The sequence below is a fragment of the Tiliqua scincoides genome, chromosome 14 (assembly GCF_035046505.1).
Source record: "Tiliqua scincoides isolate rTilSci1 chromosome 14, rTilSci1.hap2, whole genome shotgun sequence".
NCBI lineage: Eukaryota > Metazoa > Chordata > Lepidosauria > Squamata > Scincidae > Tiliqua > Tiliqua scincoides.
In genome coordinates this window covers 14,861,717-14,879,503 of record NC_089834.1, presented here as the reverse complement: position 1 = coordinate 14,879,503, position 17,787 = coordinate 14,861,717, and the positions used below count along the sequence as shown (strand labels likewise).

The window sequence follows — 17,787 nt, the reverse complement described above, 5'->3', positions numbered from 1 at the left end:
TTTTTGACAACCCACCTTTCACAATGTAACTAACTGCTTCCAAAAAGCAGTAACTGTGCCTGTTTTGTGTTTTGATTGGTCCTCTTGGCTGCCACACAGGCAATTCCTGACTCTGATTGGTCCATATTAACTATAGCCCTACCTCACCCTGTTTGGACTGGATGTTCGGTGCTTATTTCCCAGAGAAGGAGTGTTTCAAATGAACGTTCGGAAGAATCTGATTGGTCAATGGCGAGTCGCCTGGGCCTGTGATTGAAGGAGAGGCTTTGCAGGCTCTTCCGCCTCTGTGATAGTCTGGGCCACGTGTATTGGAAAGGGAGTTTCACCCTGGTTTCTGTACCATGGGGCAAAGAAACTGCCAGCCCAATCCTATGCATGTCTACTCAGAAGTAAGTCTCATTGAATTCAGTGGGACTTGTTCCCAGGTAAGCATGCATAGGATTGTACCCTGTATCTGTGTTTTTTTTCTTCTAGGAAGTTACAGAATGTCATTGCAGAAGATCAATAATAGAAAAACAGATAATATGAATATCATTAATTAATATTAATAGATAAATAAAGATTAATGAGTAATAGATAAATAAATAATGTCAATAAATATTATCAATATAAATAAATAGAAAGAAAGAAAGAAAGAAAGAAAGAAAGGTGACATTTTAGCTTTGGCCAAAGGAAAAATGGAACATTCTGTCTTAAGAAATGGAAAACATATGTACAGTATTAGGAATGTGGTTTCTTCCAAGACAAGAACTGGATTCATAGTGATGTGATGATGGGTAGCTTCATTTCTGCTCCTAATTACTACCTACTAGTATTAGTAGTACTAGCTCCTAATTAAGTAGTATTAGTAGTACTAGCTCCTAATTACTAGCTACTACTAGTTTTACTAGCTAGTAATTTCTATATACATGGGGAGCCTGGTGGCCAGCAGTGACGTGAGGCTTGCTGATGATTTGGTCGCCCCCTTTTTAAAACAAAAATAGGTAACAGCAAAAACAGCTGGATTGAAGTTAGCCGAAGAAAGGGGCCTGGTGTTCTTTCCTGATATTCTTTTATTCTTCTGTTGTGGAGCAGAAACCTTGAGATTCCTTTGAGGAGATGGGTGCCCAGTGCATGGGGCAGTTGCCAGCTGATCTACCCCCCTCATGGTGACTGATCTGTTTGTACCTGCACCAGAGTCCACGAACCCCTCTTGTCTCCACCACCTTCTCCACTGGGTATAAAAGTGCTAGACTCAAGAGGATCTGCTCCAGCCCAATCCTATGCATGATTGCCTGTCGGCAACCTTCAGTCTCGAAAGACTATGGTATCGTGCACTGAATGGTGGATCTGGAACAGCGTCTAGTGTGGCTGAAAAGGCCGATTCGGGAGTGACAATCCCTTCCACACTGGGAGCAAGCGCAGTCTGTCCCTGGTCTGTCTCCCTGGCTATGGGCCTTCTTTCTTTGCCTCTTTGCCTGTTGGCCAAGTGTCTCTTCAAAATGGGAAAGGCCATGCTGCACAGCCTGCCTCCAAGCGGGCCGCTCAGAGGCCAGGGTTTCCCACTTGTTGAGGTCCACTCCTAAGGCCTTCAGATCCCTCTTGCAGATGTCCTTGTATTGCAGCTGTGGTCTACCTGTAGGGCGCTTTCCTTGCACGAGTTCTCCATAGAGGAGATCCTTTGGGATCCGGCCATCATCCATTCTCACAACATGACCGAGCCAACGCAGGCGTCTCTGTTTCAGCAGTGCATACATGCTGGGGAGTCCAGCACATTCCAGGACTGTGTTGTTTGGAACTTTGTCCTGCCAGGTGATGCGGAGGATGCGTCGGAGGCAGCGCATGTGGAAAGCGTTCAGTTTCCTCTCCTGTTGTGAGTGAAGAGTCCATGACTCGCTGGAGTACAGAAGTGTACTCAGGATGCAAGCTCTGTAGACCTGGATCTTGGTATGTTCCGTCAGCTTCTTGTTGGACCAGACTCTCTTTGTGAGTCTGTAAAACGTGGTAGCTGCTTTACCGATGCGTTTGTTTAGCTCGGTATTGAGAGAAAGAGTGTCAGAGATAGTTGAGCCAAGGTACACAAAGTCATGGACAACCTCCAGTTCATGCGCAGAGATTGTAATGCAGGGAGGTGAGTCCACATCCTGAACCATGACCTGCGTTTTCTTCAGGCTGATTGTCAGTCCAAAATGTTGGCAGGCCTTGCTAAAACGATCCATGAGCTGCTGGAGATCTTTGGCAGAGTGGGTAGTGACAGCTGCATCGTCGGCAAAGAGGAAGTCACAGAGACATTTCAATATTTCAATATTGAAATATTTTATTTTTAATATATTAGACTTGATGCTATCATGGGATGTGACTGCATTTGGGGAAATGTTACAGATTTGTACTTTTAACAGGCTACTATACTTTTAACAATGATAGTAAGTAGGACTGCAGCCTAGGATTGCTAAAAATTTTCCTGTTGATGATGTCATTTCCAGTCATGACATCACTTCTGGTGGGTCCTCACAGATTCTCATTCTAAAAAGTGGGTCCCACTGCTAAAAGTCTGACAACCACTGCACTAGATTAATAATAAATGCATTAAATAAATTTAAAATTCAAAGGACTTGGAATTAATTAATTAAAAACCAATGAATTACATTTAATTAAAATGAATTACTTAAAACTGAAAAGCAATTAAAATACAAATTTAAAGTTAAATGAATAAATTAAGTATAAAAAATTAATAAATTGATAAAAAATTCATTAAATAAATTTAAAATTCAGAGGACTCAGAATTAATTAAAAATTAAATAATTAAATGTAATCACAATGAACTACTTAAAAATGAAAAGGAATTAAAATATAAATTAAAAGTTAAATGAATGAACAAATTAGTAATAAATAGTAAATTAATTAAAAAATAAAAGCAATTAAAAGTGACAATTAAAATAATTGGTTTCTTTGAACACCTTTCCATTGACAAGAGGAAGCTGGCAACAGACAAGGGCAGGAGGCTTCAGGTGTTGTTACTGCGCATGCTCAATGGCCCATTGACAATCGGCAGAGGAAGCAAGGGCTGACACCAGCTTCTTTGGTCAATGAGCGTCCAACGTGACCACAAAATCGCAACTGCGCACGCGCGGAGTCCTGTCCAAATATCGCGGAAGGATCCCAAATCTCGCGAGAATTGTGTTAAAGACGCAGAGCGACGCCATCTTGGACAGCCAGGTCACGTGACTCCAACGGTCGCCTCCTCGACCTTCCTGCTTTTTGCCCCTCCCAACGGGGAAGGAAAAAAAACCGGGCCTACGTCGCCGCCCGAGTTTGAGGCGGCGACCATGAAGCGGGTGACGAGAGGGCAGCGCGGGCTGCCGCGGCGGGGCTTCAGAGCCGGGCGGTGTAGAAACGCGCCCCTCCTCCCTCCTTTTCGGAGTCCTCTGAGGTAAAGCGAAGGCGGCGTCACGTGACGAAGCAGCCTATGGTGAGGGAAAGGCGAGCGGACAACGCGCATGCGCAGTAGGTTCCAGCGGCGTGAGGAGAAGGGGAAGAGCAGAAGAGGCTACTTCATGGTCACGTGGCGCAAAGCAGCCTATGGCGAGAGGGGGGGCGAGCGGAGAACGCGTATGCGCACTAGATTCCAGTAGTGCGAGAAGGGGAAATCACCGCAGAAAGGGCCGCTTCACGGTCACGTGGTGCGAAGTAGCCATTGGGGAGAGAGAACGAGAAGGTAGGCGAGGCGAGTGGAGAGCGCGCATGCGCACTAGCTCCCAGGAGCGCGAGGAGAGCGGGGAAAGCACCTCCAGGAGTGGCGACCTCATGGTCACGTGGTGCCGCTGCCGGGAGGAGGCGTCGTCGTGTGTCGCCAGGGCGGCGCGAGCGGGCGCGGTCACGTGTCGGGGCGCCGCTGACGCGTCCGCTCTGCGCCTTCCCTCTCTGTGGCGTCCCCCCGCAAGCGGGGAGGGCGGCAAAGATGGCGGCGGCGACGAGCTAGAAAGCGGCTCCCGGAGCGGCGAGCGAGGAGGCGGCCGGAGCGCCGGCGCGAGCGAAACCCAGCAGCAAGTGAGTGGGGCTCCTCCCAGGGAAGCGGGGCGGGCAGGAGCCTTGCAGCCGGTCCCAGGCGGGGCTCCTCGGAAGGAAGCCCGTGGAGACCTGCGGGGCCGCTCCAGCGGGAAGGTCTCCTCAGGGGGAGCCCCGTGGAGTCCCCTGCGGCTCCCCCAGGTAAGTGTGGTGGGGCGGCAGCCTGGCGCGTGCGAGGGGCGAGGCTGCCTCCACCGCGCCCCACGGGCTCCTCACGCCCTCCCTCAGGCGTCGGCTTGGGGGTCACAGCCTGGCAGAGGGTTCTCTCCCCCCTCAGTCCCCATTCACACGTGTTGTGCGTGTCTCTCTGTCTCACACTCACATGGGCTTCACAGTGACAGTGTCTCTCTCACACACACACACACACACACACACACACTCTCCTCCAGCCTTCACAGTGACAATGTCTCGTGTGCACAGACACACACACAGGGGTACTTCCAGCCTTCACAGTGATACAGTCTCTCTCACAAACACACGCCTCCAGCCTTCACAGTGCTCATGCTCTCTCTCGCACACATGCACACACCTCCAGCCTTCACAGTGACAGTGTCTCTCACACACAGAGGTGCCACCAGCCTTCCCAGAGACAAACAGCACCTGAGAAGGCGATTCCGGTTTTAATCCAGTGGTTTTCAACCTTTTCCACTGTGAAGGCACAGCATTTTTGGGGCAGTTGGCAAGTCACAACACACTGCCGTCCAGGGCCTCACGCCCCCCAATGGCTCTCCCTGCAAGTTCCTGCAGCACAGCTGCAGACCATTCATGGCACACAGTAAGAAGAGCCCTGCTAGGTCAGGCCGTAGGCCCATCTACTACAGCTTTCTGTATCCCACAGCGGCCCACCACATGCCTCAGGAAGCACATCGGACAGCGGTTGAAAATAGCTGTTTTAATCTATGACAGTGTGGTGTCTTTCCCATTCCCCCCCCCACAAACTCACACTCCCCAGCACACACTGAAAGTGATGTACTGAAGGCTGAAGTTCTCCCTTGCATACAGTGTTGTTGTTGTTGTTCCCCATCCCATTACTGGCAAATTATAGATTATTTCTCTGTTAAATGTGGGGTATGTGAAAGAAGATGCCAGATATGCATTAGAATGCTACTCACCTTAATAACAGAATACAGAGGGCTTATGTTCTCTGTTACAGATTTGGTGCCTTCATCCCCCCCCCCCCCAATGCTCATCAAGACACCACATGTCTTACTAATAATATACAGGTAGGTTATCCAGAAATCCAAAATCTGGACTATTCCAAAATCCAGACACTGTTAAAATTTTCTGTACTGTGAGCACTAGAAGGTCTTGGGCTCATTCCCACATACAGCGCAGGTACAGTTTGCTAGTCCTGTTCTCTGCTCTCCACCAGTACAGATGTTGGAAAATGTCAGAGGTCAGCAGGCACCTGTTTGGGTAAGAGTGAAAAGAGGAAGCATTGCATATTTATGCAGTTATTCCAAAATCCGGACATATTCCAAAATCCGGAAATCCAAACACCTTCCTATCCCAGGCAGTTTAGATAAGGGACGCTCAACCTGTACAGGCAGTTTGAGTTCTCTGTTGTACCTGGTGTCTTCCTCTTCCCCCCCAATACATGGGGATACCTCTTGCCTTAACAATAGCACACACACAGACATTTTAACTTCACTACTGCATCCGATTACGTCTTCCTCTTCCCCCCATATCACCGAGGCTAACCTTTGCCTCAGTGGTGATATAGAAATCATTGTAAACTCTCGTATTTGGTTTGACCGTTGTAGGTCCCCTTGAATTTTTCATAGAAATTAAGTAGTGGGGGTGGAAGCATAATAAATTTGGTGTCATTTTTCTCTTTAGTCTCCTCTCTAGGCCCCCCCCCCCACTGCATTTCAGGATTTCAGAATCTTCTTGCTTTAATATCAGCACACAGAGTACTTGACTTATTAATTGTGTCAGCTGTCTCTGTCCCATGCCCCCACCCTAGACTGAGGCTAGGTATTATTGGACCCATGGTACAGGTATTGTTTTTGCAGTGTGTCAGGGGGAAGGCTGCCTTTGGGCCACACAGTGAGAAAAAGATATAAAGAAGTGCTTCTGCTCATACATCTAACTGCCTAGTCCCTGTCTGTCATTGTAACCATGCCAAAGTACATATAAGTGAAGTTGTTTGTTCCCCTAGCTTTCTGTCTTCCTTTCCTCTCTCTTAGATTGACTTTTATAGGTTGTAAGCTGTTTGGGGCAGAAACTCATCAGCCTTCTTTGTAAAGTTGTTGTGTGGAAACCTTGGTAGGGTTGTTGTGAGGAAAAAAGGAGGGGAGCAGCCATGTACACGGCCCTGAGCTCTTTGGAGGAAGGGCGGTCTAAAAATGTGATTAATAATAAATAAAGTGCCATGTATATAGATTGTGCTGTATGAAAAGCCTTCTTCCCATCCTTATAATCTGTTTTTGTTGCTTTTTTTGCTTTCTGGAAGGTATGTCCGTTATGCTTGTTTGCTGCTGAAAAATTAGTGGGAAGGAAGGATACTTTTATTTTCTCCTTGCTCCGCCTCCTTCTAAATGCTTGGCCCTGTGGAGTGGGTGTGTTTCTGCCCTCAAGGGGCTTTTCTTCTTCCAGATTCCTATTCTAACAGGGGTTTCCCACCCATACACTGTCCGTGCTTTATGCTAGAATACTATGTTTACTGTTTGGTGGGGGGGGGGGCTTTTTCCATCTCCACTCTGTAGGGTATTGTTTTTGCTTTACCTGAATTAAACATCTAAAATCAAGCATGCAAGAGGAAAAGTCCAGAGACCAAATGTGTAACTGAGCAGTGTATTCTGTGTTTCAGTGTACAAATGACAGTGTGAAAAGCTTCTCTTAAGAGAGCTTAAATCTAACTTTCAACAGTGGTGGAGATTATAAGCGGTGAGAGAGCAATAGTGTCCTGTGTGTCTGCTTCATTGGGGGATAGGCTCTTTCCCCAGACGTACCTAGCAGCTAGCTTTGGTGCAGAGCCACAACGCTTTGAATTTGCAAGCTGAAGTGGAGAGTGCTGCACGAAGGGTGTATCAGTCGTGAAAGATCAGAGAAAACTTCACTGCAGTTTGCCAGTGGCAGTAGCGTGCTTCACAGTGAGCTTCCTCAGAGCTGGCAATTATGCCAGGTCCTTCTGCTTGTGGAGGACATGGCAAGCTTTAGTTGTTAGTGTCCTTTGTTGCAGGTTGCCGTGAGCTATATTATTGTTTGAGGTGGATGAATTCTGAAGATAATCAGCCGCCTTGAATGTTGGGGACGACTTGGATATTAAATAGCAGCAGTTTGTTCCTCCTGGCTGACTAAGCAGAAATTATTTCGCTCTCTAATGTTTCTAGCTTTTTCACCTTATCTCATTGGCAAGTGGACTTGGCTCTCCTCTGGGTATAATTGAAAGCATTTGGGCCACAGCAGAGGCATTGCTTAGTGCTTTCAGTTCAAATGCTTCTTACATGCTGCTCATAAGGGGAGTTTTTAAATAGTTTACAAGTCAAGATCACACACAGCAGCTGAGATAATTGCACAGTCAGTTCTGCCCAACCCGGAAGTTTATGTCCTGCACACGTGTTTATGTGGAAAGCCAAGATCTTATGACCCTTCAGGGAACTTACGTACTATGCTCCTGGGTGCTTTAGTGAAGCATTCAAGGATTTATAAGTTCATGATTTTGTGAAGGACTCAGTCTGTAATTCTGTAAACTTAATTAGTGCTCTTTCTATACAGAGGTTGCTAAGGGAGTTATGGATGGGTGTTCTGCAGGCAACGCCTTCCATTTCCATATTTTTTTTCTAAAACTTGAATCTCTTTCATAAGAATTTCATGGTATAGTGTTTTTATCTTGAAGACAAAAGCACTGTGCTTGAAAGAGGTAAGTGGTGCTTTTAAACAGCAGCTGAATTAAGTTTAAATCCTATTAAATACGACCAGCATGATCCTCATGGCCATTCTCTAGGTATAACAGTGTTTTAATATTGACTATGCTCTATCCATATGTCATTGGTATACCAATGAAAGAGAATGTATCATGCTTAAAAGTACTGTGTACCTCTTGATCAAATTAATCTTTGATAAATGCTAAGTACATGTAAATGTATGTGCTGGAGGTTAATATACTTGTGTGGCTCTGAGAGGAAGGAACTAGTGGTGAATCACATGTACACTTTCTTTTTGTGTTCCATCATTGGGGCCTGTTTTTAGTGAAGAAAGCTGCTCATTTTTTAATTTATGCCAACATCACTGATTCAAGGCTATACTAATGATTTCAATACTAGGCTTCTAAGCCTGTGATGTTACTTATTCCCCAGCATAACTATTGTAAAATGCTTTGGTATTCTACCGTCTAAGATTGTACAAATAATACCATGGTACAGCTGAGGTCTTGTCGACTTCTACCCACACTAAGTTAACAAGAGTCTGCACTTGGGAGATATATATCTTCAAAAGGGAATTGTAGGATGTTGGCCAAATTCCTGGGCCCTCAAGTTGGGTGAGGTGCACGCTGGAAACTAGAGGACAGAAAAGATGCCAGGAACCACCTGTCTTGGGAGTTCCATTTTACAACTAGGTGGCTGCTACTAGTTAGCAGCAAAGGGGCTAATCAAATGCAAACAGTTGTTGCAGCTAATGAAAGAGAAACTGTCTTGGCATCATTTAGCTATAGCATTGACTGTGTTTAGCCTATAGCAATTGCCTATATCTGTCAGGACTTCTTGGGTCTGGCTGACATTGACTGCCATCAAGGTTATGCTTGGCACCTTTCATAAGCAGAAGTGAAATATGGAGGTTGTTACTAGAGCTAGTATGGTGGCCTATGTGTGTGTGTGTGTGAAATGGAGTAGTCTGATCCATGGGTGCTCCAAGTGGTTGAAGCAACATGGGTTTGTGGCACTCTTGAACAAGAGCAGGTGGGCCCTTTAGTCTACAGCAGCATTCTTCAGCCATTGGGTTGCGACCTCAGTGGGGTTGCAGCAACTTACAGGAATAAAAAAGGGTGAAGACCCCTGGACTAGAGAACAACCAGGGAAAGGGAGAGGCATCTAATGTATCCCTTCAGGTACCAGGATAATATATCCCAGTACTGCTCAGGTTCTTGGCAATTGTGCTAAAATTCACCATACACTTAGGCCACTAGTGCCAGGCTTCAGGGTAACTTTTTCTGCTCTCTCTCTAATAAGAATATTTGGTTACAGGAATAGTGCTGGGAGGATGTTACGGGATGGGATCAATGGTGCATCCCCAGTCTTATATTTATTCATGTGTTGGGGAAAAGGCGCAAAGAAATTTGAAGACCACTGGTCTACAGTGCAGTCAGATCTTCACTTCTGTATGTTCAGAAGGCTGTCAGCAAAATCACTATAAGGTGCAGGGGGCTTAGTTGTTTGTACATGGGTGTTGCTAGTCATTCTTTTGGATTTGTAATTTGCATATCAAAAAGGTTGCTGGTAATGGGGGGGAACAAGATGTTCCTTGCTCATAATCGTGGGCTGCCTTCAGAATCTCTCTTCCTCTTAATGCTGCCGTTTTAAACTTACCTACACGTAACAAAGACCTATATCTCTAGAACTCTGGATCACCTGATCTTAAACACTCTTGTTTGCAGGAAGTTTTTAGGAAGTAATAGTGTTTCTGAAGGGTGGGCATGCCAATAGAAGGGCAAGTTGGGCTAACAGTTTTGATCTAACTGGAACTACAGCTTTTCATATGATGACCTGGAGAAGAGGCTTCCGTCAAGCCTACTTAATACTGTAGTTACTCTATGTGTAATATTCTGTTATCTGCGGTAACAGCCATCAAGGGGATCTTATAGGTGCCCAAACTCCTTGTGATTCCTCTTGCAGAAAGGCGTAGCCAGGAGAATTCAGACTTGTAAAGTTTTCACTGTATGCAGTGGTTTCACTTAACTCATGTGATTGTAATTTGTTCTGTTTCAGAGATGGCGGAACCAGGACAAGACCTGTTGCTTGCTGCGTTGAGTGAGAGTGGAATCAGTCCAAACGACCTCTTTGATATTGATTCTCCGGATATGGGTCTTGCAACACCAACCCCAGCGGTTCAGCAGGTTGAAAAGTTATCACTGTTATGACAAATTAGTGAGCTTAAAAAAAATGACTCTGGGTTGCTTTCTTCTTTTTTCCTTAAGAAATGTTGCTGCAACTTGGTGATCAGTTAAAAAAGTTGAGTGTTTCAGCAGCTGCTTGTTGTGAATTTACATTAGAAGCCATTTCTGTTCAGCCCACAGGTGTACACACATTTGATCCCTGTTGCGGGGCTACTGTAAAATAGGGACAGGTTATGATTTGGTTGTGGGACTTGTGTCCTGTCCTGCTTGTCCCAGTTCCAAGATAATAAGATACAGCTGAGTTGAGGCTAGAGGTGGATTGTCAGTCTTTAGGAAATTATCTTTTTAAGCTGAGTGCTGATTACCAGTTTAAAGCAAGATACTTCAATGCAGTCTAAAGTGTAGTCCCCTGGGCATAAGAACAACCCCACAGGATCAGGCCATAGGCCCATCTAGTCCAGCTTCCTGTATCTCACAGCGGCCCCACCAAATGCCCCAGGGAGCACACCTGATAACAAGAGACCTGCATCCTGGTGCTCTGCCCTGCAGCTGACATAGCCCATTTCTAAAATCAGGAGGTTGTTCATACACATCATGGCTTGTAACCCGTAATGGATTTTTCCTCCAGAAACTTGTCCAATCCCCTTTTAAAGGCATCCAGGTCAGATGCCGTCACCACATCCTGTGGCAAGGAGTTCCACAGACCAACCACACGCTGAGTGAAGAAATATTTTCTTTTGTCTGTCCTAACTCTCCCAACATTCAATTTTAGTGGATGTCCCCTGGTTCTGGTGTTATGTGAGAGTGTAAAGAGCATCTCTCTATCCGCTTTATCCTTCCCGCGCATAATTTTGTGTGTCTCAATCATGTCCCCCCCTTTCTCCTTTAGGCAACTTTCTCTTAGAAAGTTTTGCATGTTTGCCTGTACTCCTGTTGCCAGTTCCAAAATTCAAGAATTTCTTAACACCCAGTTGGTGCCTTGGTGATCTGTCATGTATGTCAACTAACAGTAGCACCCTACAGTCCAGCAGTCTCTACATAAAATACATGTATGTTATCAACTAGGCTTGGGATGTGATCAGTTAGCTCTCTGTCAGTTTTTCATTTGTACAAAAATGTGTTGCTTGCATACATTGTCTTTGATAGAATGCATAAAAGGTGAAGCAAGACTGTTGGTTTTTAATCTAGCACTGTCTTTGGGCATAGTGCTGTACAAACTATGACTCTGTAAGCCCCTTGGGCCACAATCTAGACCTTGGTACAAAGGATAGAGGTTAGGATAGGATTGAAAGGAGAAGAATATGGATTTATTTTCGTTTAGACATACACAGTCCTAATGCTCCAATGTAACTTAAGGCATTGTTCCAAAGGTTTGTTAGGAAAGATGGGTTTTGAGGAGGGATTTTGAGGAGCTGGAGAGGTGACTGTTGTATTACCTGAGAATTTTCCCCGCAGTTTATATTCTTGGTGTAACTGGATCGTCACTTTTTCTTTTTAGTCAGTGCCTCTTAGTGCATTAGAACTTGGCTTGGAGACTGAAGCAGCAGTTGCTGTTAAAACAGAACCACAGACTGCATCTTCTCCAACCGTATTGAACATCAGGGTAAGCAAAGCAAACTACTTGAATTAGGCTTCTGCCCCTGCAGGGAACTTGATTTTTTTTTTTAAAGAAAAGCAATACCTAAAGGCAAACTCAGATCTTGCCTGCATGTACTTGTGTGTCAGGGTGGTTTGGGCAGCCTGGTGCGCTGCACGGAAAGAATTTTCTCTTCCTGGGCAAGTGACTCAGTGGCAGTGCAGAGGTCAATGTTCATTCTTGCATAGCATGTTGTTCTTTTTGTATGCTGTGGCTGAGGCCGTATCTACTTTGGATAGACTGTCTACTTGTGTATCCAAATTTGTAACCACTTTCCTACTCTAAAATAAGCCCAATTAACTACCTTTATTGGGCTACCAAAACACTGTGGGTTGTCTCTAAAATTTAGTCAGTCATGACTAAGTCCCATTTAATCAGTGGGACTAAATCCCTTAGTCATGGCCAGCTATGTTTTAAGAGACAACTGCACATTGCCAGCTTGACATTGTGTATGAAAAATGCTGTAATGTTCATCTACAAGAACTGCCTTCCTGTTTTTCCACAGCAGCCACCGTCAACGACAACTTTTGTGCTGAATCAGATAAACCAGCTTCCAACTTTGGGGACAACCATAGTAATGACAAAGACGACCCCTGTCACCACAACCAGGCAGACTATCACCGTAGCAAAAATCATTCAGACCAGCACCACTACCCGGCCTTCAGTTGCTGCACCAGCAGTCCGGAATGCCTTGACTACCACGACCTCCAAGGACCAGATCCAGCTGAAAGATCTGCTCAAAAACAATAGTCTTAATGAGCTAATGAAGCTAAAGCCGCCCCCGAACATTGCTCAGCCAGTCGCAACAGCTGCAAGTAAGTGTCTCCCACTTAAATCAATTATAGTGAGGCTTAATTCTGAATAGACAAGCATAGGATTGTGCTCTTAAGTGTAGTCACTCATAACTGAGTCCCATATTCTTCAATGGGGCTTACTCCCAGGAAAGTGTCCTTAGGATCCGAAGTCTTAGGATACAACCTTTTGTTTGGAACGTACATGCTTTCTATCATTTTAGGGTTGGGCATTTTGGTAGGTTAAAAAAGTGTGTTCAAGCTGACCAGTCAGATATTAAAGCTGAAGCCCTATCTACACTGACCTGGAAATAAGCCCCATTGACTGACTTCTAAGCAGACCTGTTCAGGATTGGGCAACGAGTGTAATTGAACAATTAAAAAGGTAATTAACAAATTTGGAACTTGTACTAGTTACATAATTGAGTTTCACTGTTTCACAGTAATGTTTTTCCACAAGTTAACCTAATGAATTATTGTAACAGTTGACAGTACTATTACAGGCAAGATTTCTGTAAAATCTAACTGCTTTGACTGCCTGAGAGGGAGATAAAGCAGGGAACGTATGAATCAATGCATTACCAAATTGGATAAAGATAAAAATTTATTTAAGGTGGGATGAAATGAGTGGCTTTTCTCAAGTGTCCTAGCAAAGAATGACTGTATTCATGGTTAAACCAGAATTAACACACACTGTTTTACTTTATTATGAATATTTATATACCACTGTTCAACAAAAAGTTGTTCACAGAGCTGTTTCTGGAGCAGAATAAATGGTTCCTTGTCTCCAAAGAGTTCCCTATCAAAAGAGATGCAGAAGACTTGCCAGCAAGAGCCACTGGAAAAAGATGCCATGCTGGGATATAGAGGGATAGTTGCTCTCACCCTGCTAAATACAAGAGAAGCAGCACTTTTAAAGGTGCCTCTTTGTCCAGTTAGCAAAGAGCTGTGCTGCATAAGGCATTTCAGCCTAGTATGGTAGTTTGCCAGATATAGGATTTTACAATACAATGGTAAAACTTGTGACAAACTGTTTAAGAGATGCATACAGGAGACAGCTCAGGCAGGGTTACTAATGTCACAATACTGTTTTGGGCCTTCAGTTTTGGTGACATTGGGCAAACTTTTTCTTAAAGCACATCACTGCTTTGATGTGAGGTCTAGGGTTGCAGATAGGTCAAACCTGGCATATTAATGTGCTGGGACAATATTTAGCATTGACTCCCATTGTCATGTTAACCAGAAGAAAGACTGTAAACTTTGTGTTTTCCTGAAGATTAAAAAAACTATTGAGATGCCAAATGTTGACTTTCTTACAGAAATAATTGTAATGTCTCCAAAGGTGGTAAATGCCACGCAACCAGGTAAGAGACGGTTCACTGCCTAAACTGGGAATATGTCTTGTCTCTAACCCACGTGTGGTGAGTTTTAAGGTGACCTACATGTAACCCTGGTGACTGGTGACTTCTGAAGTAGCAGTTGTATATAACAACCAGAAAACAGTGTTATGCAGAACTTTTCAACTGTGTGTGTTTAGGATTGGAGGAAAAATTATCGACTTGTAGTGTACTGTTGAATATAAAGCTTCAGTCCTCACCTACTTTGTAAAAACAAGGAACACTTGACTATACACCAAAAGTCTTTCCTTAGAGAACTTTATTAACTTGACACTCTTCTCCTTGCAGCTGATTTAAGCAATGGTGCTGTGAAAAAGGAGACATCTACTAAAGAAGTAGCAAGAATATGGATTAATGACCTAAAAATGAGAAGCTTTTCTCCTACGTTGGTAGGTGCAACTTGTTAAGCCATCTAGTTTGTTCATACTGTACTGTAGAGGAATGCTACTTCCCCCAGATCTCAGCTCCTACTAAAACAGTATTTCTGTAGGACTGCTTACTCCACTGTGAATCTTCCTGCATGTTAAGATTACCGCAGACACTCGCCTATAAGTCAACCCCACAGATAAGTTGAGGGCAGGTTTTGAGCCAGCAATCATGGAATTTTCTATGACATTCGGATAAGTCGGGGGTTAAACTTAGGGGGGTGTCTGACTGTAGTTTTGTCTACCCGTGGCCAGATCCTGAAAAATAACCTACCACTAATTGTTACCTAAGAATTTTAGTCTCTAATTCATTAAAAACATAGTAAAAGATCATAAGATACATTTTTATTCTTTTTTAAATTCTGGTCTTCACCACCTTTTCATAAACACTATCAGAGTAAGTGCATTGTAAACTACATACCAGTAAAACAGTGGTTCCCAACCAGGTATTCACTTACTCCCAGGGACACTCAACAGGACCTTTAGGGGTACTTGAAAAAGAATGGCAGAAAAAGGCAGGCCGTGCTCCAGAATGCCTTGCAAGGACCAGAAAGGGAGGTAGCTGGTTGGCTGTGAAAGCCCCACCAATAGCTAGTTTTTGGTCATCAATTCATCTATGAACTAGTGATTGAAAACCAGCACAGTAAAAAAGCTGAAACATAATATGGAAAGTGATCAGTCACCCAGAATTTCTCAGCACACTTGTGCAAAAGAGTCCAAAGGCAGAGTCTTCTATTCCTCAAACAGATAAAAAGAGAAAACACTGTGATGAATACGTGAAGTCTGGGTTTTCATAGAGAAGAGATGAGGGCTTGTATTACAAACATTTTGCTAATATGAAGGGTATAATTTATTATTGCCAAGGGATATGCAAGTGAAAAAGGTTGGGAACCACTGCAGGAGATCCATGAATCAAATCCACCTTTAAGGTGGACATGAGGAGAACCATGAAACAAAGTCACCTTTAAGATGTCTGGTGTGTTAAGCCAGAAGCTCAACATACAACCCATAACACATAACTGAGAGTGTGCAATTCAATTTACAGCATAGAGATGAGATATTTGCAACCATTTTTACTCAGAAGTAGACCCACTGCTTTCCATGGGTGTTATTCTTCAGTAATGGTGCACTGAATTGTAGCCTGGGAAGGAGGCGAAGTTGGAGATTGATTACTTGGCAAAAATTAGTTCTATGGTATATATTGAGGTCTTGCTCCAGGTGCCAACCCCTTCACAAGTGAGACTGCTGGTTTCTGGAGACAGGGCCTCTTTTTTGGGGGGGGGGAGCATCTAAACTTTGGAACACCCCCATCTGTATTCGGAACCTGCTGCTAAGATTCATGCTGTGTTCTCAATTAGCCATGTTTAACAAGTATTAAGCAGCTTTAAATTAATTTTCTAATCTCATTGCTGAGGGTTTAAGACTTGGTTTTTGATCAGTGACATTACTTTGATTCTTGAATACTGAGGAACTGAGGCAACATGGAAGATGCTTTCAGTGGAGTTCATCTGCCCAGTTTCCATCAATGTGGTGGAAAGGACAGCTTCCAGAGGTTCTCCATTCTTTAGATGCAGTGTGTACCTGGAGTTCATTTGTGGTGGTTGTCACTCTGGTTTTAAAAATCATTTTTTTTAATGGGTAAAAAGTGGTTGAGGTTTAATTATATTGTGCAAGGCCACCTCTTGAGTAAGTTGCTCCTTTTACAGCAAGAGGAGTACATTCAGTCAGGGGACCCATTGAAGGAAGTGTCTCGAGGAAAAGTTTCAACCGTGTAAGGTTTAAGTTTAAAGAAAATATTCCTGTAACTGGGACTCCTTGTATGAAAACACTTGTAAAACGGAGTGTAATGTAAATCTTTGTAGTCCTCCCTATTTTGTTTGAGTGGTTGTAAGCGTTTGTTATAAATGCTGATCTTTGCTGCAGAAAGTGCCAGTAGCGAAAGAGGAGGAGGAACCCGAAGAAGAAGATGAAGAAGAAATGGGGCACGCAGAGACTTATGCAGAGTATATGCCTATAAAACGTAGGTACAATTTTAAAATCCCGTTCTACAACTCCCACCTGCTCCATTTTCCCCATCTCTTGGGACTTGCACTACAAACCTGTGAAGTAGCAGCAGACGCGGCCTTAGGGGTTGCGGGGCAAGACAGCAAAAAGAGGCTGTGCAAGAACTTGGTTTGGATCCATGCCCTCTCTTGTACAGGCTTTGAGAGGTTGTTGCAACCCCACTGGGGTCCTGGCCCACAGGTTGAAGAACACTTTTCTAGACTGATTTAATTTTCAGTGCTTGAATGGTTGCTTTTATAAAGCAAATTCTTTAGTACTGGAACTCCTTTTTCATTTGTGATTTTTCCCATGCATTATGGCAAGGTCTATCCTATTTTTTTGTAATTCTCATGAACAATAACTGTCAGTAAATCAGGAGTTATGTTGAAGAGAGGGAAAGCTTTCTTTTCTGACTAGCTCCAGCACTCTCAAATTTGGAGCTGCCTTTGGCTTTATTTTACCTACTTGTCTCCAAAAGAAATTGTTACGTGAGCTTTTTTGGAGTATTTATCAGACTAAGCCACTCGCCTCTTCTCCCCAACAGTAAAAATCGGTCTGCGCCATCCTGATCCTGTGGTAGAGACCAGCTCCCTCTCCAGTGTTACCCCTCCTGAAGTTTGGTACAAGTCCTCAATCCCTGAAGAGAGTATTGATAATGGCTGGCTGTCAGCGCTGCAGCTTGAAGCTATCACTTACGCAGCCCAGGTATGTTGAAGTTCAGTATCTTCTCAAAGCCCTGAAGTAGAACCAAATACCGGTTGGGCCACAAAAGGAGCAGGATTGGAGGGTGCCAGAATCTGAAGGCTCTTTTTGTAACACGTTTTCTTTTAGCAACATGAAACATTCCTACCTAATGGAGATAGAGCTGGCTTCTTGATAGGCGACGGCGCAGGTGTAGGTAAAGGAAGGACCATTGCTGGAATAATCTATGAAAACTACCTCTTGGGTAGAAAAAGGGCAGTGTGGTAAGTAAGGGAGACTCTGACATGATTGTAAAATCTTACAAGCAAAATCTTTGTGTTGCTTTTTGCGGTCTTCATGGTTTTGCTGTGTCTGCTGTCTTCTAGGTTTAGCGTTTCAAATGACCTGAAGTACGATGCCGAAAGAGATCTGAGAGATATTGGCGCAAAAAACATTTTGGTTCATTCCTTAAACAAGGTGTGGAAATTTTTTACTCTGTACAGTTGGGTACCCTCTCTTAGCAGGAGCTGCTTTCACAGCAGCATGGGGAAATTAAGACAAAAGTTTATCCTGGTGAGCTGCAAAAATCTGGAAAACTTAACTCAAAGTCAAAGATTGTTTATTGTATTAGCTAATAGCCATCACAATAAGATAAAACATGTAAATCCAAAAATACATCAAAGATACAAACAATGATAAAATGAGGTCAAAATCA

The 17,787-nt window shown here is 43.9% G+C and overlaps 1 protein-coding gene across 7 annotated transcripts in view; it reads left to right on the top strand.

Annotated features, from left to right (window-relative positions):
- The first annotated feature begins 3,245 nt into the window (after positions 1 to 3,245).
- The window catches only part of SBNO1 (strawberry notch homolog 1), a 32,719-nt gene continuing 18,177 nt past the window's right edge, over positions 3,246 to 17,787 (top strand). The window contains exons 1-10 of one of the 7 annotated variants that reach the window (XM_066609706.1): positions 3,246 to 4,026; positions 9,972 to 10,099; positions 11,598 to 11,702; positions 12,244 to 12,550; positions 13,846 to 13,890; positions 14,212 to 14,312; positions 16,272 to 16,368; positions 16,936 to 17,096; positions 17,223 to 17,356; positions 17,459 to 17,549. In XM_066609706.1, coding sequence (XP_066465803.1) covers positions 9,974 to 10,099; positions 11,598 to 11,702; positions 12,244 to 12,550; positions 13,846 to 13,890; positions 14,212 to 14,312; positions 16,272 to 16,368; positions 16,936 to 17,096; positions 17,223 to 17,356; positions 17,459 to 17,549 — 1,167 coding nt within the window. In that variant the 5' untranslated portion in view covers positions 3,246 to 4,026; positions 9,972 to 9,973. Of the gene's footprint in view, positions 4,027 to 9,971; positions 10,100 to 11,597; positions 11,703 to 12,240; positions 12,551 to 13,845; positions 13,891 to 14,211; positions 14,313 to 16,271; positions 16,369 to 16,935; positions 17,097 to 17,222; positions 17,357 to 17,458; positions 17,550 to 17,787 lie in introns of all 7 variants that reach the window. The other 6 variants (XM_066609705.1, XM_066609710.1, XM_066609709.1 and 3 more) reach the window with 6 other exon arrangements.